The 24,536-nt window shown below is 36.0% G+C and overlaps 1 protein-coding gene across 1 annotated transcript in view; it reads right to left on the bottom strand.

The window, feature by feature from the left end:
- PMS1 (PMS1 homolog 1, mismatch repair system component) overlaps positions 1-24,454 on the bottom strand; it is a 70,078-nt gene extending 45,624 nt beyond the window's left edge. Inside the window, exons 1-5 of the mRNA XM_090281738.1 lie at positions 24,336-24,454; positions 23,231-23,623; positions 16,542-16,693; positions 13,792-13,974; positions 3,048-3,150 (exon numbers count right to left, since the gene is read on the bottom strand). Coding sequence (XP_090137864.1) covers positions 3,048-3,150; positions 13,792-13,974; positions 16,542-16,673 — 418 coding nt within the window. The 5' untranslated portion in view covers positions 16,674-16,693; positions 23,231-23,623; positions 24,336-24,454. The remainder of the gene's footprint in view (positions 1-3,047; positions 3,151-13,791; positions 13,975-16,541; positions 16,694-23,230; positions 23,624-24,335) is intronic.
- Positions 24,455-24,536: the final 82 nt, after the last annotated feature.

Raw genomic sequence — 24,536 nt, 5'->3', positions numbered from 1 at the left:
TGACTGATAATTTCTTTAGCAGCTAAAAATATTCTCTCAGAGTAAACTGAAAATTACCAATAAGCCAAGAATATGTTGAAATAAAACTTAATGATGGAAAACTTTGCTGATTCCAAATAAAATATATAGCCTTAAAAAAAGTACGAAGTGATACTGACCAATAGGGAGGAGTCTCTAGTATACTATCATATTTTACAAGAGAACTGCTCAGCTCTCTAACTTTAGCACATTCTACAAACACCAGAATTAAACTGCAGTCCTGTGATATACTCCCTGTTATATTTTTATGTGACGCCTATGTTATGCCATTTATATAGGTAGCTATTTATATTTCTAATGTAAAGAAGTATGATTGCTTGAATATATCAGAATTTCCTTAAAGTATTTAATAAATAAAGTTCTATTCTTAAGATTAAAAAATCTTTCAATACATGCACAATCACACATAGCAGGGATTTACAAAGAACATGATGCTCTACTCTAATAACAGGGCAGGGAAAGGAAATAGCCTCATCAGAGTACTTTAAATATACTACTTTTGACATCTGAGAAATTCCTAAGGCAGAAGAAGTACTAGGAGGTGTTAAAAGAATTTTTCCAGGATGGTAAATCAATTTAGAAAGCTTAATACTGATTATCAAGGATAAAGGAAATAGAAATGATGACAAAAAATAAATAAATGACTAACAAATAATTTAGTCAGAGTACTTGGTAAAAGAATTTAAAAGTTAAAGACTTATTTTTATATTTATTATTTTTTATATGTGTTAAAATAAAAATGAACAGAAGATAAGGGTAATTTTAAATGACATACTGTGAAACACATAAATCATCATTTTAAATGGCTAAATTAATCCATAAAACAAATACCTATTCCAGAACTGGAATCTCCAGTAAACTATTTTTAAACATTTTAAAATATGCTTTTTTAAAGGGGTAACAAATTTTTCAATGCTTAAAAAAAGAATCTCTTGCAAGTTGTCCCTGTATCTACAGTTAGGCTATCTACACGTGTCATCCTATGATATGAGGAATAACTGCTAAGTAAGGATGTTTACACGACAGCAGAAATTAATCTACAGGAACTCTAAATGCACAGGTATTAATTAAGATGGCTGAACTGTAGTTTTATCTTACACAGAAAATATTTAAATGGAAGCTGAATGACAGCTGGTGGTGAAATGTGAGTCCATGATTCAATCACTCAAAAACTATCAGCACTAAGGCAATATAAATGTAAAATGCTTTTGAAAGTGTTTGTTGATTTCTATATGTCCACCTAGAGCAATTAGAAATTAAGAGCTTGATTTTTTTTCTAGCCAATCAACTGTAATTAGGAGAAAAAGGTGAGCTATCAAAGGCAATTACTACTAGTTTAACAACTACTGAATTTCCAAGTATGCTGTTTCTTAAAGTAAAATAAATATTGCTAAAGAAAAATAAGGCTAATTTATTGACTTATCTCACTAAAAATAGAAGACTTAGGTCAGAAGAAAAGAAAAATCTATCAGAAAACAGGCAAAGATCAGGGTTCCACATTTAAGAATTGTTATTTTATAGTTCTCATGGAGATGAATACAGGAAAGTATGAGAACTATGAGTGATGCAAAGCCAGATTAGACTGGCTACTACTAAGATAAAAATAAATACATTTAAGTTTTATAAGGTGACTAGATTACTTCAAAGTACTCTACTGGATAGCCACTCAAATATCTCCTAATGGTTTCCTAACTAAGAACTGGGGTCAGAGCATTTCTGGAGAGGAATCATATTTACAAATGCCTCTCTTTGTCCTAACATTCCATATATATTTAAAAAAAAAAGAATCAAAATGTTATTCTAAAAAATGTATTCATTATTATACATCAAATTAATAGTTAGATGAGCTCATTTCTTTTAATTGAATGAGGAAAAACGTTAGTGTGTTTTCTTAGGATATTAAATCTTTCCCCCATGTGGGTACAAACTGTTATTTCTTAATGAAAAAATCTAATCAATAACTAATTGGAGGTTTATAAGAAAAGAAAGAATGAGAGAATCTGATAATCAGTATTAAGATATAAGAAAAAAATTTCAATGAAGAACGACAAGTCATTTGAAAAAATGAACCCAATGACTTAACATTAAAACTGGAGGGGAGAAACTATCAAAAAAGTATAGTACTTTGATAAAATACAGGGAGGGACTACAAAATTAAAATGAATTTAAAATGCAAATTGGAGAAGGGCAAACAACAAAAACAAAAAAACACAGGTTCTTTTTCAGATCTAACAATTCTTTTGGATATGACTCTAAAGAGGTTATACGCTTAATACTGTTTCAACTTTAAACACCCTATTACCAAAAGTTAGCAGTATGAAAGATTAAAGGAGAAATGTGAAATGTAAGCCTGAGAGATTTTTCCCCCCTAAGAAGTATTTAGAAACATAAAATGTCAATTAAAATACATTAAAATTACTTAAATGTATAAAACACTAAAAAACTAAATGACCAATAGCAATAATAATAAAATATTTATTTGCTTTAAATAATACAGAAAGGGAGAAAGTAGATGAGGGTATTACATGAAACATCAGTAATGAGTTAATTATTTAAACTGAGTGATGGGTACACCATTCAATCTACTTGTGCACATGTTTGAAGTTTTCTGTAAATATATTTTAAATTATTTAATCATAATATCTTAATGGCATGGTTTATTACCTCGATTACCAGATCAATAATGTTTTAGGTCAATAAAGTATTATCCTCCATATATAAAGAAGACAGTAGTAATCCAGCAAGTGTAAAATAACTGCTCTTACAGTTTTAACAGAGGAGTAACTAACCCATGTTGTTGTCCAAAGTCTTTCACACAGTTCTTCTTGAGACCAACTCTTAAGTATTTAGGAACGTGGTGGCTGAAGTACAGGCTAAATGTTCACTTGGAACTTAATATCTATTATTAGGCCCAAAGCAATACATTGTAATTTAAGGAGTGAGAATTTTTAAAAAATAAAACAAATAAGACAGAAAAGGAAAAGAATACTACAAAGCTACTCTCTTACCTTGACCAAGATGTGAAGGTTTTTGAGAAATTATGTGGCCACTGCCATCTAAAACATACTGGGTGCTAAAATTATCATCAGCTGTCCTTGTTGTAATTAAAACCTGGAATAAAAATAAAAACTCTAATAAAATTATAATTTTTGCAGAGCTCATTAACAAAACAGATTTAAAATAATTATCATATATTTACTTAATATTGAAGTTTCACTTAATAAATTCTTATGACCACTTTTCTTGTAATACAGTATTCCCTCACTTATGGCGGGTATTACATTCTAGACCCCCCGCGATAGGTGAAAAACCGCGAAGTAGGAACCTTATATTTATTTTAGTATTTATATATATTTTCTGGCTGGTTTGGCTCAGTGGATTGAGCGTCGGCCTGCGAGCTAAGTGTCGCTGGTTCGATCTTCCAGTCAGGGCACATCAGAGAAGGAAAACTCTTACTCCAAAAAACCTCCGCTGCCTTGCGGCATACCTCTTCAGGGGAAAGGCTAAGGGAGTAAACCCCGACAGAAAATCCGGAGCCGGAGTCCCTAAGGCGGTTCGACGTTGTAGTCAACACCGGCAACTCCTGCGGCGCACCTGAAGCCAAGCTGTATTGACTCCGTCTTTCCCTTGGACCCTTCAGCTGCGAAGAGAGGGGGGGTCTGCTGCATGGGCAACAGCAGACCCTCCATATCACCCTGCCCAGGCTCTGTAGCTTCAGCTTCACTGGAGAGGACACTCCAGCGTCATCACAAGATGTCGATTCAACACAGGAGGAGACAGATACCGTGTCACTCCCGAGTCGGACTGCACAACCATTCTCGGTGGTGCAGATAGACTCTTAAGAAGCTACACCATCGTCTCTCGAGACGGATGGCTGCCGACGGATATATATTTTAAGGCTTTATAAACCCTTCCCACATGCTTATAAACCGTTCCCAGTCCCTTATTAACCTTTCCCACTCCTTTATTAACCTTTTCCACACTTTTATAAACACTACTTATGTTCTTAAACATATTCTACACTCTTAAACCTACGTAACTTTAACAACATACGTATACAGTACTGCAAAATCCCGTGATATAGCAAAAAATCTGCGATAAACAATTGAAAATATAATATTTTTAAAAATCCTGTGATACAGGGAGGCCACGATAAGTGAACTGCGATACAGAGGGACTACTGTACTGCTTCAAGTTACACTAGCAAGCAATATGTTTTCATGTTAAAATTACTGACTTTTAAATATTTTACTCTATTCATATTAATGGTTCAAGAGAACAAAATATATAAACCAACACAAACATACGTATGGCCATTTTTTTCTTGAACTCGACCTTTGAATTCACTATTTAAATGTAAAATTTTTATTATTTAAAAAAGTTTAGTATTCAAACATGTAAGTGTAAGAAAGGATTTCATTCAGTATGAAGCATTTCTTAAGATTTTACAGTAATAGAAATATAAACTTAAGAAGGTCTGTACTCTCCCCCTGTTTTCTCTTTACATATCTCCTGAGATTTGTGGAAAGTTTAACAATAGTAAACCATATCCTTGCCAGAAAATACCACATGCGGGGAGCGGAGATGCTGGCCAAGAGAGGAGTGTGGATTCACAAAAGGGTAGCCTCCTCACACTTCTGGTGAACAGTGCCAACCCCAAATTGAAAGCAATCTTTCTTGGCCATCCTTGGACTGAACAGAGCTGATTATCTTAAAATAAATCTAGATAGCTAGAGCAGTGTAGCTTAGTTGGTTGGGCTTCATCATCCCACAAAGAAAAAGGTTGCCAGTTCAATTCCTGGTCAAGGCGCATGCCTGGATTGCGGGTTAGGTATGAGAGGCAACTGATTGATGCCTCTCTCCCTCTCTTCCCCCCCCCTCTAAAAACAAATAAAATCTTTTAAAATATATATATAATTTAGAAAGAAGCTGCAAAGATCCAGTTCCACTGCTAGAACTTAACTAGATCTAGTTGAGTCTACATCTGATGGTTTTGTCACCCTGTCCTAACCATGCACTGATTTATTATAGGCCATATGGTTCTGTGGAAGATGTAGGTACCATGCACGGGACTTCAAAGTCACCATAAAAAAGTATGGCTTCTCTAGCTGACAATAGTAGTATAGTCTATTAGATTCTCTCTGAAGGTGACACCCACAAAATCTGTACTACGGGCATTGCTTTAAACTGCTATTTCTGTGATAAGTATTCTCTAATAATCTTGAGATTATTTTACTTCTTTCAAAAATATAATCCATATTTCAAAACTGTAAAATTAAAATTTTTTTCTGATAATTAATCTTCTCTGCTACATCAGTTCACTGTGTCCAACAGTGATTTCTTCTAGTAAAGTTTGTCAAAATAAAGAAGACAGATTGCTAGAAATCTTCTTTATCTTTCATCACTTTATGATTGTCCCTTTAAAAACAATTCTACAGTTAACCAACCTCTTCTCCAAAATGCTAAGGTCAACTGAATTCTATTTCTATTCTCTAAAGAGCTAGCCGCCTGACCTAAAGTTGGTGTCACTGAGCAAAGGCGGCCCTGGAACTCTGAGTTCTAGTACTAATTCTGCCAGTGGCTTGCTAGATGGTCCCGAATAAATTACACTATCATCTTTAAGGGGAGGGTGATGATAAGATGAAGATGATGCTAACACTTTATAAGGTTACATGGGTTTTTGCTTTAACAACATCAAAGCACTTTACAGATATTAACTTTTCATCTTTTAAAAACATTAGTGAATAGTAAATATACTCCAGCCTAGATGAATAAATTGAAGTACTAAAAAGCAAAGTAGGATTAGAGGTCATAATATAACACTTATGTTAAAATAAAATGAAAGAACACAATACTATTTTCCAACATTAAACTTTTAAAAATTAGAATGTGTAGGGTACTATGAAAATTTACTCAGACAGGAAATGCTTTGCAATTCACTACTAAAGACAGTGAAGGGCAAAACACATGAGCATGTTTCACAAATTCATGAAATACAGTGTGTTCCTCAGAGGAAGGAATTGTATTTCAAGAGTTCATTTCATCATATGACCCTGTGTCCTAGGCAGGAAACCTTTTTTTGGACCAGGCACAGGTTCAGAATGTGTAAGCAGTCCAGTAGCTAGCATTTGAACCTGCAGTAACCCCACCTCAGAAATATCTCTAATATTACAAATTAATACTGATGCCTCTTAGTGGAGACATTGATGAATTATGGCAGTGAATCAATTTAGCGGGGTTAATAAAAGAAATAAGAAAATTTATTTAATGAATTTTAAAAGAAGTTTATTTTAAAAGCAGTTTTAGAATTTCTTAGAGGACATTAGAGGATATACTAGCTATCAGCTATTAAAAACTGACTCTGGTTCAGCCACTGACTTTGAAGAAATTATAGTACAAGTAACACAAAAGCATTTAAAGTTTAGATAAACACAATTTTTTTCAATGTTTTAGATAAAAAGTAAATCAAAATCTTAGGATATAGCCTGCTAATTCATGCAAAAAGTCCTCTCTTGACAAAAATTCACTTTAGATCATTATGTTACAGTTTTGTTTTTATTTGTTTTTACTGCCTTTTGGAAGAATGTCTGAAAGAAACATGAGTCTGAAAACTAAAAAATAAATGGTCCTCCTAATTCAACTGAAATATGGATTTTGCCTGCATGACTGAAATGTCTTTTTCTTACTGTGTGTAAATATGCCTGTCAGACTGTGCATAGTTGTACAGTAATATAAGTACTCTGATGTCAGAACCTTCTCCTAGATACTCTACTGGGGGAGACTAGCAACATAGAGATCTTGGCTCTGTCTTTTCCCTTTCCAACAAGAGTTCTCTTATCTATGAGGAGGTTGTATATAGAAAGCACAATCTTCAAAAATTCCTGTGCCTATTCTAACTAAAGGTCTACCACCACGGCTCTAAAAGACACAGAATGTGCAGCAAGAGGCAGGAGCCATCAGAATGATAGTAGGGGCTTCCTCCCACCCTTTTAAAGCTAAGTGGGCCCACTAAGAAGGGAATCTCAACTTCATCTTCAAAACATAATGACTCAGCTTCTCATTCTACCTCCTTGAAGCCATGGAGGTTTAATGTAATGTAGAACAATAACAAACCTACAGATCCCATATTAGCTCATCCCCAAATGATGTATAGTGGACTTGATAGATCAGAATACCCACCAGCACACTGTAACCACTTCAAGAAATGTTGAATAAATCAATAAACATGAGTATTATGCAGAGGATGACTAAAAATTCTAATTCTTCTGAGGAAAAACCAAAAGGAAAAACACAGCATTATGAAACAAAATAAAAAAGACCTTTAGTGAAAACTAGAAGGAATTTACCTAAAAATGGCTGTCAAATTTTAGAAAGGATTTCCCAAAAATATTGAGGAGTTTGCATAAACTTTGGAAGCTAAGGTGAAATACTGCTTGCCAACAAGGTAATGAGCAAGGCTGATGATATCATCGCCTATGATACAGCTGCATACTACTCTCCATATTCAAGTCCAGTGTAAAAATAACTTTTACTGTATGACACATGACAATACTCAAGATATGTGAATATGTATTATTTCCTTTGACCCTCAAATTATTATCCTCTTTTATAAATGAAAAAAGAAAAAACTCTCAGAAAAGTTGACCTGTTCTGTGCCTTTGGCCAAGTCTCTTACAGAAACACTTGGGAATGAGAATTAGGCTTCTGACTCCCTGTGCAGAATTTGTTCTGATTTTCAGAAAACAAAACAAAACTGTTCTGTATACCTCCTAAAACTTAGGTATAATTTAGCCTCTATTTAAAATCCAGTTCGAAAAAAGTGCATGAGTTTCTTAAACATTTCTTTGGAGGAAAAAAGTTCATTTTTAATATAAGGTATGCAAATTATTTACTTGTAAAGAAATAAAACATTTTTACTGTGTTTCATTCATGTGACAGGAACAATATAGGTAGTATTCATAAAAAATTTTATGAATAGGTTAAAACAGGATTTTCACTCAAGTTCATTCTACTCAGTATTTTTATTTAGTACCAGAAATTCAACATTAAAGAATTACAAACATACCAAAATTATTACTCTACAAACAACAATAAATTTCAAGAGAAGTTATGCTTGATGGTATCATTTAAAGAAAACTACATCAGTGAATTTGTGCCAGTCACTGATATATTCATCATAGATTATGAAATCAGTAATCCCATTTAAAAATATCAATAGGATACTCTATAGATATAAAGAGAGTGTTTTACTTTGGGATTGTTTAATTCTAAGATTGAAAGTCATTTTACTATCGACAAACTAGGAAATACCCATTCTTATATAAAGTGTATATAGAATAGAGAATTAGATGTAGTATTTTAAATTTCTCCGGCCAGTTTTGCTGATGAAAGTCTATATATTTTTTCTTTTTATAACTAAAATTATTAACATCTTTAAAATAATCTAACAAAAAGTAATTTCAACAATTGGAATTTTGGGGAATAGCTGTTTATCATTGCAACAAAACATTATCCCAATTACATACACATTGGGGCAAAAGTATGTTTACAGTTGTTCATATGGAAAATAACAACAGTATATAATAAATAATAATAATACAAGAATATACTGTGTTTCCTGCTTACAACCCTAAACCTACTTTTGTCCCACCCTGTATTATCAATCTAATTATCCCAAGATGATTTACATCTGTATGAATTTACCATTACCAGCATCAGTTAGTTTGGCAGATAAAATAACCAAGTCATTAATTTTTATTATGTAATTGCAATCTCTAACCAAAATTTTTCAAAATAAATTGGAGTCTTAAAATAAATATGCAGTTCTACAACTGAAATTTCAATTCTGAGTTAAAAAGAATATTAAGTTTAAAAAGTGAATTTTTCCCAAAAAAAGCACTCATTAAGTCTTCCTGAATAACAATATTTATTTTTTATTTATTTTTTAAATATTTTAAATTTTATTGATTTGAGAGAGAGAGAAAGAGAGAGAGAGAAACATCAATCTATTGATCCACTTATTGATGCACTCATTGCTTGATTCTCGTATGTGCCCTGACCGAGGCATCGAACTTGCAACCTTGGCGTATTGGGATGACGTTCTAACTAACTGAGCAAGCCGGCCAGGGCAACAATATTTATTTTTAAATGTAATTGACCTTAACAAGCATATACTGATTTCTGTGTTTCTGAAACACTATTCAGAATCCTCCCATATAAGTTTCAACTTGACTTCTGATAACCTATCTATTGAGCTTACCACTGCAGGTCTGGGATATTTATTATTTAAATATGAGGTACTTTAAACTTATAAATATCTTTCTAACACTAAGAAGGCAGCATGACCTACTGTGGAAAACTCAGCACCAGGAAGCATGATATTGGAACTGAGTTCTTGGTTTCACCATCAACACACTGTTACCCAAATAAGTCACAGTTTTCATATTCCATTTGTACCTCCCTGGACACAGTTCCTCTGAAGTAAACTTCTTAGCACAGCACCCTGAATTCAGACAATGAAATATGTGCTGACTGATTATGAGACTGTGTTTTGAAGTTGGGGTGAGAAGGACTGGCATTAGTCTTCACAAAATCTGTTTCCTTATCAGTGTTATGAGAACAAACCATAAAACCTCATTGTAGAGTGCCTTACACATGAAGTAGACTTAGATGGAGGCTAGTGAGGACAGTTATTGGGGTGAGGCTGTGCCATAGTCACAAGGCCTTGGCTGACACCAGGGGGACACTCTGGAGCACAGACAGTATGGCAGTTGTGAACTGGAATGGGGCCTTTACAACCCCTTATCAAGAAATCATTGGATGCAGGTACCCTGTATGACATGAATAAGGTAACTCTCATTAGCTGAAGCAAGGGCAATCTCCAGAGGAGACTCAGCTGTGAGCATTCAGTCACCAATACTCTTGGTAACTGGAAAAATGAGTGCTCAGTCCTGAAATAGGGATCTGGGCACTGACTAGGGTCCATTGCTACCACTACCAAAGTTCTGTATTTCCTCTGGCTTTCAAACCTAAATCATCAAAAACAATTTTGTCTGTGACAAAAATAATACACATAGTAAGATTCCATTTAGATCCAGTTCAAAAACAGGTAGACCTAATCTATGTTGATATAGGTCAGAATAGCAATTACTTTGAGGAGTACTGACTGGGAAGGGGCATGAGAGACCCTTCAGGGGTACCAACAATGGGCTATATCTGGATCCAGAATATACATATGTAAAAATTCACACACACAACATATCTATGTGTGGTTCTCCCGAAGATTTAAAAGCATAGCAATTCCATAAAATGCTATTAATATATTCTGTAAGCATTTGACATTGCAATGTGAAAACTGAACATAATTTTTTAAATTTATAGTTTTCTATTATTGTGATACTTTGACAATTCTTTTACTCCTTTGGTAATTTTGATGAGCAAACATTATTTTAACTATTTATATTCAAGGCATTCAAATGCCTCAAAAAATGAAACAAAAAACAAAAATGATAAATATAGATATCAAATGGGTTCAAGTAATCAAATAAAACAGAGAGCACCACTGGATAAGGACTTGCAAAACAGTCATCTAAAATCAGAACTACAGTGTAGATTTGGATAAATTATACGGCCTGTGTGCAACAGACTTTGAAAGACTAAGTATAGTGCTGCCACCTAGCAGACAAAGCTAATTATGACTAATTTCAGTTCTGAAAGGTTCTTAGAAAATACAGAAATGCTAAATTATATATTTTTCAACAATACTTACTGCCAAAATAAAGACTATGTGCTAAATTTGAACAACAGCTAAAAAATCAAAATACTTATGTTATCAAACAAGTTATATGATTTCTAAAATAGTCACTGAGAGCTTAAACAATAGTACCAGTATTGGGAGCTTTAGAAGTTCCCCGGCACAAACCCCACCCCACTTTTAAAACAGGGTCTTTCTCCCAAGATCCCAGGGCTATAGGTTCCCACATTACAGTCTCTGGGGAGAACTGTGGGCAATGCCCAATTGTACTCTCTAGTCACTATTCCCCAAAATCTCTTTGGAGGCTCAGTGAACTTTAAATAAATCAGGTGCTAAGAAAAATAACAGAAGTACAGGGTGTCCTAGTTGTGACATAGAAGTTTTAAGCAGAGTACACTTAAGGAATGACAAAGTCTTTCCTCCTTTAGTGATGTCTGAACACCTGGCTTCTAAGCAAGGGCCCATTAAGTCCTCTGTGCTAGAACAGCAAAATCGTCCACTCTAAACTCCACCTCCTCTCCGACTCACAACTTTTCTTTCTTACTTAGGCATCACCTTACAGAGCCCCACTGTCGAAGAATAAATGAATACCTAGCTGGGACCCATAGTGGAGAAAACCTACACTATGGAAACACCCTGTGGGCAGAAGGGCAGAGGGAAGATCACAATAAGCCTGGAGAATGTCTCACTGAGAGAAGACTAGGCTACTAAGTAGATGTCCAGAGACTAGATGAGGAGATAGAAACTATCTCGTGTCCATGACACTTTTCATGGACAACGGGTATTAAATTCTATCATTTTATTGCGCCTGAAGATTCTCACCTAAATAGCGTCCATCAGCCTAAGCACAAATGTAAGTTTACACAGCCTCTGGACAAACTCAGGAAGCTAAAAAGACCCTCACAATCACCATGTGCCTCACTAGCACACATACACTATCACTATAAAACAAACACTACAGCACAGAGAACAATGTGACAAAACATAACTGAAATACATGCAAATGGAAACAAGGTTCTAGATGAGCTTTGTCACAAACTAGTTGTATTATCTATTGTAGAGACAGTGAGGTACTGTACAATTGTTACTTGGCAATTAAGTGGGTCAGGCACTGAATTCAGGGGTTTATAAACACTGATGTTACCTAACGGTCAGACGGGAGAGCAAAATTTTAGGATTCAATCTGACCCTAACCAGGGGTTTAGGTCGACTCAATTCACATCTGTCGGGCACAACCTAATTATCTGTACTGAGCAGAGTGGTATTTCCAGAGTGTGTCCCACAGAACAACAACAATAATACTGGTATGCTTCTCAATAAAAGGGTTTCATAGTCAAGTATGTGGCAGGGAAATGGACATACGTTCTCTAAACCACCAACCTTAGAGATTCACAATACGCTTGAATATAGTTAAGTCTCTGAAAAGTGCTTATAGTTAAGACAGCCATTTAATTTTACTGAATACATTTTTTTCCAAGCCAATGGGCCACTGAACCACTTTTTCCTCTTCTAAATATAAACAATGCAACACACACACTTTACTGTTACTCAAAAAAATTAAAAAGAATTACCATATGACCCAGCAATTCCACTTTTGGATAATATGAGATCTTTCTGGAAAAAATCCAGCCATTGTTAATATAACAAGAACGGTTTGTGTGACATCGATGTAACCTGGCATCCAAGAAGAGTGGACTGGAATGCACATGTGCGAACAATGATGACTTCACTGTACTAGTCAGTGAGGGTGGTAGAAACCATTGAGTACTGTGTGGCCATCGCATTCAAAATGACAGTGAGTAGAGCAATGAATCTGCATCAAATTTTGCATTAAGCTTGAACATTCCTCTGCAGAAACTATTCAGATGATTCAGAAGGCTGCAGCTATGGGCCACTGGTGATATGCGGCTTCATCATGACAACGTACCCCCTCATGCATCACATCTCATGCAGTTTTTTTGGCAAAACATCTAATCACCCAGGTGACTCAGTCACCCTACAGCCTAGATTTGGTGCCCTGCAACTTCTGACTTTTCCCAAAACTAAAAACACCCTTGAAAGGGAAGAGATTTCAGACCATCGATGAGATTCAGGAAAATATGATGGGACAGGTGATGGCGATTGGGAGAACTGTTTGAGGTCCTAAGGTGCCTACTCTGAAGGGGACTGAGGTGTCATTGTCCTACGTACAATGTTTCCTGTATCTTCTTCAATAAATGTCTATTTTTCATGTCACATGGCTGGATACCTTCTGCACAGACCTCGTATACTCAAAAGAAGTGAAAGCAGGGCTGAAACAGACCTTAGTACACCAATATTTATAGCAGCATTATTCACAAAAGTAGCCAAAAGGTGGGAACAACCCAAATGTCCATCAACCGATGAACGCATAAGCAAAACATAGTTTAAACATACAATGAAATATTATCAGTTTTAAGAAAAGATGAAATTCTGATACACATCTTGAAGATGTTAAACTAAGTGAAATAAGCCAGACACAAAAGGACAAATATATGATTCCATTTATGAGAAGTACTTAGAATGGTCAAATTCATGAAGAGGGAAAGTAATATAGTGGTTATCAGGGGATGGGCTGAAAGGAGAATGGAGACCGAGTTTAGTTTGAGATGATGGAAAAGTTCTGGAGATGGATGGTGGTGAATGCTGCACACAATGTGAATATATGTACATAACACCACTCAACCATACACTTAAAAATGGTTAAAATGGTGATGGAAGAAGACTAGAATTCAGGTGGTAAGCATAAAATAGAATACAGATGTTCTGTTATAAAATTGAACACCTGAAATTTGTATGTTATTAACCAAAGTCATCCCAATAAATTTATTTTTAAAATGGTTAAAATGATAAGTTTTATGTTATATATATTCACCACAATTTAAACAAAAAAACCCATATTCTTTGCCAAATACTGAATTAGTTTTTTTTTAATTCTAGTATTCTGTGATTAGAAAATCAGTCAATATAAATTACCTTACCTCAGCTACACAACAAATTGACCCCAAGGCTTCGCCACGAAAACCGTAAGTTGTCAAATTTTCAAGATCTTCATGACTATTTAACTTTGAGGTATAGTATTTCACTGCCATTACAGGTGCATCAGTAGCCTTGATACCTTCACCATTGTCTCGCACTTCTATTTTATCAAATCCATAATTCTCCTATACAAAGTTAAAAAATACTTTTAGTATATAGAAATTGAACTGTTACAACATTTAGAAACAGAAACACAAGTGAAATAATTTTGTCACTTATTTATCTTTTATGGAAACCTAATCTTAAGGAAGTAAGAGTTTAATTTCTTAAGTCTACTAACTCCTACTTATGGTACTATGGGCAAGTTCCTCATTTTCCCAGGACTCAGATTCAACTGTGAAATAAGAAAAATCAGTCTGATCTTTAAAGTTCTCTTGACTTGTCTCAGTATCATAGTTATGTTTATATTTATGTTGAAACTTGACTAAAAAAGATTCATCTAAATTCATATATAATTTCTCAATATATAGAGAAATATATATGCATATATAATTTCTCAATAAAACAATGCCATAACCATCAAAAACAATACCCACCAAAAGTCTAGCACTTATCATTCTTCAACCTGATTTTTTATACTTTCTTCCTTGAACTACTCACTGTTTTCATAAGAAATTTAAATTATTTACATTATACCTTTTCTTTCTGCATAGTTCACCTAACAGGAAACTGCTGAGAAAATAAATTTCATCTGGAAATCTCAGTGAGTTTTTAATTTGAAAAATCAAGGAAAAAACCCTTCAATTCATGGCTTAGTATTTGTTTTCTAATAAAAATATGCATACACAACAAAGAAAATCTAAATTCCTATAGTCATCACATTTCCTATAAAAACCATATTCTAAATTTGGTACTAAACTTCTATCATTAACTTGAGTTCATAAAGTTTTATGTGTATAGCCATAGATGCAAATTTTAAAGGGAAAAACATCTTCCTACAATGGCTCTAGTATTTTAATAACTTAAAATTATTTAATACTATTTATGTCAGTACTTTTTAGATAAAACAGATATACAAGGTTTTAGTCGGAGACACCCAAGATTTAGTTCCTCGTCTCTCTTCAATCTAAGATCATTAACTACAAAAATACAAATATTTCAATATAAATAAGAACTCCAGTCATCTGAAAAAATTAATACAAAGATCTGTTTTAAATGCTTTAAAAAATATCAACCTGTTTAATTATGAAAACATTTCTAGCCAGAATAGTTATTACTGTGTAAAACCATAACAAAACAGGCCTTTTATTATGTATAGCAACACAATTATTTATTTTAAAACTCTACAAAGCAGAGAAAGAGAAACTGATAAATGTCAAAGGAATAAAATACATAGCCAGATAAAAATTTGTACTTTCATTTACTTTTTTAAGAAGATTTTTGTTGGCTTTGTAACATGATTTTTAAAAACCATTTTTCTTCCAGAGAACTTTAAGAACAGGATATGTTTGTCCGCCTAAGATTCTCAAATGAACTATGTAAGATATAATTATCTAATCCTATTTAATTATTATCAATTGTTTTAGAATCAGATTAAAGTGAATATAGAAAATGTCCAAGAAAAATAAATTGTCTTTCTTTGGGTTTAATAAGTTTTTTTCATATTAATAAAGCTTATATTTAAAAACAAAATACAGCTTTGATATGGTATAGAATAGCAGTTCTGAGCAACAACTAGAAATCTGTTAGAAATGCAAATTCTTGGGCCCCACCTAGAATTTGAAATTCTGGGGCCCAATAACAAACTTCTCTACATTATGATGATGCACCCAAACACTGTGAGAACTACTGGCATACAGGAAAGATCTTGAAAGGGTTTTAGAGTGAGAAAGACCTGAATTCGAATCTCAGACCTCCTACTTATGAATTATATAACTTTGGGCAAGTTCATAGAACCTTAATTATTTGTAAAATGGGTATAGTACTAGCTAATTCAGAGTTTTTATAAGGATTTTATAAGATATATAAATATATATATATATATATATGAAAAGGGTAGTTTCCTACAAAGATATTATTTCTAATAATGTAATACTAGAAATATAAATATTTGATAGATTACAAAAATGTATTCTTACATTCAAACAAATTTATTCACCACCGATACACCATTTATATACCATTTACTCACCATTTATGTAGCAGATACTGGCCAGGTACAGTGGACACAAAAATAAAAAATATAGACATTGTCTCTATGAGCTAATAATTTATAATAGGGGAGGTAAACATGCAAAATAACTGTAATAAATCATAATGAGTGTCATGTCATATTAGCTCAAATTATTGAATATATAGCACTTAAACTGAAAAATGTAGAAACTATGAAGCAACAAAGAAAACAGCTTTGAAATAAGATTATGCAGAAAAAATTAAATGCAAATAAGAATATATAAATAAGTATACCATATGCCAATAACCTAAAATAAATACTAGTAGAAAATACAAACAAGTTAAATTCATGTAATGGAGTCCTAAATATGAAGTTTTCTTTTATAATTTAGTGTTACTAATGTTGATTTAAATTAAAATTTATTTTTAAGAATTTATTATTAAATAAGAGAAAGGGTCCAATGACTTCCAAGTAATTTACTCGTACATATAAAGAAAAGAAAAGGAATAGATGTAAGGAGAAAATATCTGTCCAGCCTTTTTTTGCTTTAAAGGTATTTGGCTTCTCAGGGAGACTCACCAGTTTAACATCTATGCTTGTGGCACCTGCATCCAAGGAGTTTTCAATGAGCTCTTTTACAACACTGACCACTGAAGTGATTATCTGGGAACTCGAAAGGAGGCGAACTGTTGCTGCAGGTAATTGTTTCATTCTAGCTTTTAGCAGAGTAGCTAGAAGATAAAAATGTAAGTTGTAAAAATAAAACCGATTAAACATTCCTAAAAGGACTAGGAACCCCACCAATAACAACAGCAGCTCATATTTATAGAGACTCACTGTATGCCCAGCTCTACTGTAAGCACATACAGTATTAAACCAATATTTCTTAAAAATACTCTTTGAAATAGATGCCATTATCATTACCATTTTATAAGACTAAGGCAGAGCAGCTGGTAAATCACACTATGGTAATAACTGAAGGATAAGCACAAATGGGCTATAATGAGTGTGCTATGTGATCTGCCTGGCTAGGAATGACCAGTGGTAACTGTCACTGTGGGATGAAGATGTCAGCTATGTGCTTTTCTGGTAGTCTCACTGAAACAGCATGGTCATTCATATGTTTTGATGCGTTACAATGTCTTGTTTAATTATGGAGCTCTTTTGGAGTTAGGATATCCAGAACTCAGAATTACTGTTAAGCTGAATTAGTCATATCCTAGACATATCAGGTAACTATCCTCTACACTACTCTGCCTGAAACATTCTAATCATGTGGCTCCCAAAGCCAGAATAAGATAAAGCTCAAATCTCTGTGCTGGCAATCAAGTTCCTTCATGTGCCAATCCAACCTGTACACCCAAAATCTCTCTGTCAGTAACTGTTTTAGCTAAGAAATCCTTTCAAACAAAGAAAAAAAAATATCATGAAAATCTCATATGTAAAATATGTTGGGTTGGCATCTGTCTTAATGCCCAATTTCAGAAAAGATTTCAGGAAAATAAAAAAGCACCAGCTTGACTGCATGAAATTCTTCCAGAGTCAAGGTTTTCTTTGACAAAAATGTGAGGGGAACTAGGTACATCCTCAATTTACCATGACTAGTTGCATGCTCACATGATAAGTTCATCCTATGGAATCTAGGTCTAAACAAAACAGCAGTGCTCAAAACAAACATAACAAAAAGGTGTCCTTTTAGGATTCTTTCTCAGGCAACAAAGAGTCACATAAAGTAAGAGTCAGTAACTAGCAAGAAATGCAGTACAGTCACCAAGACAATTACACAGCATTTTAAAGGATACATTTCTGGGAAGCCAATATATTGAGTTTTCAGTGGTGTTAACTGGCCACAATTAATAAATATAATGATATTTTGTTTTGCATAAAGCAAAGCTGATTAACACAGTAGAAAAATATACCAGACTGGAGTTTAAAAATACAGGTTTTGGGGTTCATCTTATTTACACATAAACTGAAGCAAATCACTTAAATCCTCCTGTAAAATCAATTCCTCACCTGTATAAGTGAAGGTAATGCTTCATTGGTCTGTTATGAGGATCAAATACAAAAGCATATATAAAATGTTCTGTAAATGATAAGGCCATATAAAATGTACGTTATTATGATGGTGACAGTTGATTATGTAAACAAATACTCCAAATTCTTTTTAATTCTAACAATTACCTTCTAATTATATATTTGACTTAGTTTGATGGATACCCAGTTTTAAGAATAGCTGTGAAAAACTACCTCTCAAAAGGTTTTTTGTGGATGTCAAGGTTTGGGAGGCTTTCCCGATAACTCAGGAAAACAATGGACAATCACGTTGCTTCACTATCTTAACATACTTACAAGTTAATGCTGTGGTAAGCAAAGGCACCCTCTGCACTCTCCCCAAGCTTCAGACTGGCCTCAGGTCTCAGGGCATAGAGCTACAGTGTCCAATATGGGAGCCATTAGCCACATGAGCACTTGAAATGTGACTACTCCAAATTGAGACATGTTAACACTGTCTGGATTTCAAAATCAGTTTAAAAAATATAATTTATTATTATTTTTTACATTGACTACAGGGTAAAGTGATATTCTGGATATACTGAGTTATATTAAACATTAAAATTAATTTTACTTTTTTAAAAGTTTTTAATTTGCTTATTAGAAAATTTAAAACTATATGTGTGGCTTACATTATTCTGTTGGATAGTGCTGGGTAGGTAAAGAGCAGATTCTCAAATCACATTGCTTTTGTTTTAATCTTATCCCTTATACTAATAGGTATATAATACTGAGGATATTAAAGTCTAAAACTCATCTAATCTACAAAATGGAAATAATAATTATCATGTGGTTGTGGTAAGAAGTAAATAAGTACTTATTATAGTGTTTGGCATATATATGTTAAAAGATCCTAGGATAATGGAACTAAATTGAGTTCCTCCAAACTCCTTAATGCATTTCTTCCTCCTACCCCTACATGGGCTAGCCTCAGGTTAGGCTTGTGTTCAAGAAGATGTCTACCTTACTTTGAGAATCCCAAGGATCTAAGAAAATTACCGATCAATCAAACTTTTAGGTATAAACCTAGCGTCACCTCAACCCTCACTCTATCTGGGCAACTCTTCATTAATCTCAGCATCATTGTCTCATTCGCTACAATCCTTCCTCGTAGTCTTCTATTAACCTGCCCCCAAGTTTCTAATTGATCCCAATCTTCCTCATTCTTCTAATTTACTAAGATCAAGGTAGCCATAGCATGAACTCTATCTTCACATACACCTTCTTTCCTCCATCCCACTGTGTCCTCTGGTTTCTTAAAATGTCTTCACCTGTACCCACATTCTTCTTCCCTCAGTCTCAGGTCAATGTCTCTTCCTCCTAAGCTAATGCTTACACCTAATTTCCTTATCCAGCCCTCCCACAGGTACCTTGGCCTTGAAAGCAAAAACGGAAGACTTCCAGTCAAGATGGCAGCATAGGTAAACACAGATCGCAACCTCAAACAACCACATCAAAATTACAACTAAGATATAGAACACCATCACTTAGAACCATCAGAAATTGATTTGAATGGAAGTCTGACAACTATGGAGTTAAAGAAATCACATCCATCCGCAATGGTCGGAGGGGCAGTGATGTGGAAAGGGCTGGCCCCCCCATCCACATCTGGTAGATAAAAATTCAGGAGGGATATTGATGGAGCAAGGAATCCCAGCCCCACTCCAGGCCCCCCAGCCCAGGATTCCAGTGCCAGAAAGATAAGTCTCCATAACTTCTGACTGCAAAAACCAACAGGGATTGAGTCAATAGAAGAAACTTCTGGAGCACCAAGCAGTTCCTCTTAAAGAACCCACATACAGACCCACCTACTCAGACTCACTCCCTCTGAGCTCCAGCACTGGGGTAGAAGCTTGAAAGGCACCAGTGGCATACAGGGAGGAAGCGAAGTATCTGGCACTGAGGCAAAAGCTGAGAGACAGCTTTCTCCCAGACAGAAATGTGAGCAGAGACCACTGTCCATTTTCTGAACCCTTCCCTCAGAAAGCCACAGAGCTGGGAGGCTGGTGCCCTGAGACTCCATCAATGTGGCTAACACCATTTGCCCCACCCTAGAGATCCCCAGAGACTCTGTCCCACCTAACTTACAGGCCCACCCAAGCTCTTAACACTGACTTTTCCATATGAATGGCTGGTCTTGATTCATGCTTCACAACTTCCTAAATCCTATCAAACGAGAAAAAGCCAGCGTCAGCAAGCTACTGGCCCCTGTACCTCTTGCTAAGTGGCCCCAGGCACCAGCAGCAACCAGCCTATATTCACAGCTTGGCTTCACCTGGGAATCTCCAAGCTCAATACAAGTAGCAGCCATCTCAGATTGCTTTATAGCTCAGGCAGGGTGACCCCAGGCAAAAAAACAGGTGGGGTCTGACCTTGGCCTGCACCACTTGGGAAACCTCAGAGTCTGTGCATCCAGTGGCCAGCTACATACCACACTGGAGCACCATTGCCCTGCCCCTGCACAGCTGATCCTCCATGGAGGGCAGAGGTTGGTGGTCGGTGGTCACAGCCAGTCCTTGCAGCTGACTGGCCTATGTAAATCCATCCCAAACAAGGCTCAACTACAAGAAGAGGGTGTACTCAGCCCACATGAAGGGCACACTTTGAGTACCCAGCTTGGGTAGTAGAGGAGGCTGTACCACTGTACCCTACCGGATGCCTACTACAATAGGCCATGCTACTAAGCCAAGGATCATAGCACCTCTAACTAATACATAGAAACAAACACAGGGAGGCTGCCAAAATAAGACAAAAGAATATGGCCCAAATGAAAGAACAGATCAAAACTCCAGGAAAAGAGCTAAACAAAATGGAGATATGCAATCTACCAGATGCAGAGTTCAAAATACTGGATATAAGGATGTTCAAGGAATTTAGTGAGGACTTCAATAGCATCCAGTCAGAAATTAAGGATACACAAAATGAAATAAAGAACAATTTACAGGCACACAACAGTAGAGTGGATGAAGCCAAGAATCAAATCAATGATTTGGAACATAAGGAAGAAAAACAACCAATAAGAACAAGAAGAAAAAAGAAGCCAGGAAAACGAGGATTGTGTAAGCAGCCTCTGGAACAACTTCGAAAGGGCCAAATTTTGTATCATAGTGGTGCCAGAAGAAGACAAACAGTAAGAATTTGGAAATCTATTTGAAAGAATAATGAAAGAAAACTTCCCTAATTTGGTGAAGAAACTAGACATGCAAGTCCAAGAAGCACAGAGTCCCAAACAAGATGGATGCAAAGAGGCCCACTCCAAGACACATCATAATTAAAATGCCAAAGGTCAAAGATAAAGAGAGAATCTTAAAAGCTGCAAGAGAAAAAAAAGTTAGTTACCTACAGGGGAGTTTCCATAAGACTGTCAGCTGATTTCTCAAAAGAAACTTTGTAGGCAGAAAGGTATTGGTAAAAAATATTCAAAGTCATGAAAAGCAGAGACCTACAGCCAAGATTGCTCTACCCCACAAAGCTATCATTTAGAATCAAAGGGCAGATAAAGTGCTTCCCAGACAAGAAAAAAACTAAAGTTCATCATTATCAAACTATTATTATATGAAATGTTAAGGGACTTGTTTAAGAAAGAAAAGATCAAAACTATGAATAAAATGGCAATAAACACATATCTATCAACAGTTGAATCTAAAAACAAACTAAGCAAACAAGAACAGAGACACAATCAGGATACAGACAGTGTTTTGATGGTTGCCAGATTGCGGGGGTGGGGGTGGGTGGGTGGGGGCAGAGGGTGTGTGTGGGGGAATGGATGAAGAGTGAAGGGATTAAGAAGTGCAAATAGGTAGTTACAGAATAGCCATGGGGATGTAAAGTACAGTATTGGAAATGGAGTAGCCAAAGAACCTATAGCAGGACTTATGGACATGAACAATGGTGTGGGGATTGCCTGAGAGAGTAGGAGGTGCTGGGTAGAGGGGGGCAAATGTGGAAAAATTGGGACAACTGTAATAGCACAGTCAATAAAATATAATTTAAAAAAACTAAAATTCTTCTTGCAACCCTTTTACTTCAATAATTATCACCCTCCCTCCCTTCTTTTCTGAATCCGAAACTTTAATAAGTAACCTATATTCACTGTCACCAATTCCCTATCACCAACTTCCTTCTTAAACCCTTGCAAAATGGCTTATACCACAACCACTGTCGGGATTCTCTTCAAGTTCCCAGAGACTTCCTGAAGCACAACATTGATGATGCTCCCACATTCTCAAGGATCTTTCCATCTATACCTCTTTGATCTCTTCATGTTTTCTTCACTCTCCTCCCAGAAATATGGGCATACTCCAGTCCTCCTCTCCTCTTCTTAGATATCTTAAAACTTGAAGCCTCAGTTACAGAATACCTAAATTTATATCCCAACAGAAATCTTTCTTCCCAAGACAGACATTTCTCACAATCAGTGTCACTGCCACTTCAAAATAAATATTTCTAAAACAGAACTTACCTTCCTGCTCCCCTCCCCATGCCTCCCACTAAATTTTACTATTTCTCTTAATAATACACTGATCTTAGTGACCAAGGTAAAAAATCTCAAATTTTCCTTAGCCAGCAATCTGACCCTATTTGCACCTCCATTTGCTCCTAATGCAATCCTGTTATTACAGACTCAGTTCCAGGAACATCTGTAACATGGTCCTTTCTGATCACCCAAACACGAAATATCCTTTCCTCCCATTTCATTCCTAAAAAACTTGGTTTTTAGTACTCACTGGACACACCAGTCCTGATCTATACAACTTCTGAATGCAGAGTTTTGGATACAACACAGAAATAATCAAGAGTAATTCACTCATGGCAAGCACTTCATTAACACTGATGAAGTAGAAAAATAGTTTTACCAGCACCTTCCTGATGCCAGTGTAAACATTAGGAAAACTGTCCTCCTTCCCAGCAAGTTACCGCTACCTTAACTCTTTCCCATTAAATACTCTATTTTAACTGGCCTCCTTATCATCCCTCTCCTGTATCACCTAATCAGGCTTTTTTCTAAACTCCAGGGCAGGGCCTGATTTCCAAGTACCTTCTAAATATCATTATTTAGATGACTTGGAGCCATAATAAACTTAACATGTCCCAAACTGGTCTCAGAATCTTTTTCTAATTAACCTGTTTCCTGTATTTCTTTTTGCTAATAAAATTAATAGGTAACATAAGCAACTTTATACCAGCGGTGACCAAGAGAAAACCAGAATTACCTGCTTGAGGGCAGAACCATGTAGTACAGACTTCCTCCTCTAGTTCAGTGTTCTAGGAACCCACCTACATCAGTGTACCAGCTGGTGTTGTTGTGAGAGGCTGCATTCAGCTTCAGTGAATTTTTTTGAAGATTCTTTCAATGCATTTGCCCATTTCATGATGGGTGATTTATGAGCACACCTTGCCACACCACTCGGAGTGTTCAGCAGTTTTTGACCAAAACAGCATGACTCACTTGCCCCACCCTCCCTATTCACCAGATATCATCCAGAGTGACAGCATATTGTATCTGAGAATGTCAGGAATCAGTCTTCAATATTTGCTGAGATGGAAATCAAACACTCCTGAAAGAGTGCTGATGACCAGAAAAAGTGATTTGAGGACAAGTGTACCTAAAAAATCAGCAGAAATCAGAGAAGTATACAATGAAATAATTTATTTAAGTAACTGTTTCATGGAGCCTATAGAGATAAACACATACAGTCAACATTCTCTTACACCAATTTTGAAATGCTCTTGAAAGTTATTTAAGCACTACAAATGTCAGTACTTTCAAGTAATGTAATTCGATTTCAAGTATGACTCCAAATAATCTGATTTTTCCTCTTGGTTCTCAAATAAAGTCAATTTTTGGTATCCACATTTCCTCAGCACGTAATACAGATACCTCACTTCAGCGTGTGTAGAAAACCAGAAAGACACCAGTAAAAATCATTAACTGAAAAGTTTGCTTGCGCCGCTTGTATGTTACCACAACGTACAGTATTATAAAACACCACACACAAGACAAGTTGAGAGTCACGGCTGTCAGGAGTTGGAGTTTATGCCTGTCAAACAACAAAGTCAAGCCTTGCACCCAGAAGGACCTGAGGAATTGGCTGCAACAAACCCTAGTCAGTGAAAACCAAAGCTGACGTTCTGAGATCGCTCTCCACGTGTGCGCGCTCAGGGGGTCCACCTTCGCCCCCTTCCCGCCCCGTGGTGGGGGGAGGGGCGCCCTCAGGGGCCAGCAGCGCTCGCGTACTGACCAGGACGAGTTGCTGGTAGGGGGCCCCGAGCCTACGAGAACATAAGAATGAAAGCCCTTTAGGCACACGATACTACCTTCTTGCTCGCGCGTGGGCAATTACCATCCACACTAGCCGGCCAGCCAGCGTCCCGCCCGCAGCCCTAGCTTGGCTCCGCGGACGCCGGATCCCGCCTCAGCGCGCGCGCAGAGGAGGGGGCACAGGCACGCAGCATGTAGTCCCGCCCTGCTCGGGGAACGTGGGATTGGCACCGCAAGCAGCCAATCCACTGGCAGGG

This window comes from Furipterus horrens, unplaced genomic scaffold (genome assembly GCF_987537825.1).
Source record: "Furipterus horrens unplaced genomic scaffold, mFurHor1.1.pri manual_scaffold_1, whole genome shotgun sequence".
NCBI classification, from domain to species: domain Eukaryota; kingdom Metazoa; phylum Chordata; class Mammalia; order Chiroptera; family Furipteridae; genus Furipterus; species Furipterus horrens.
This window is presented reverse-complemented; position numbering and strand designations above follow the sequence as displayed.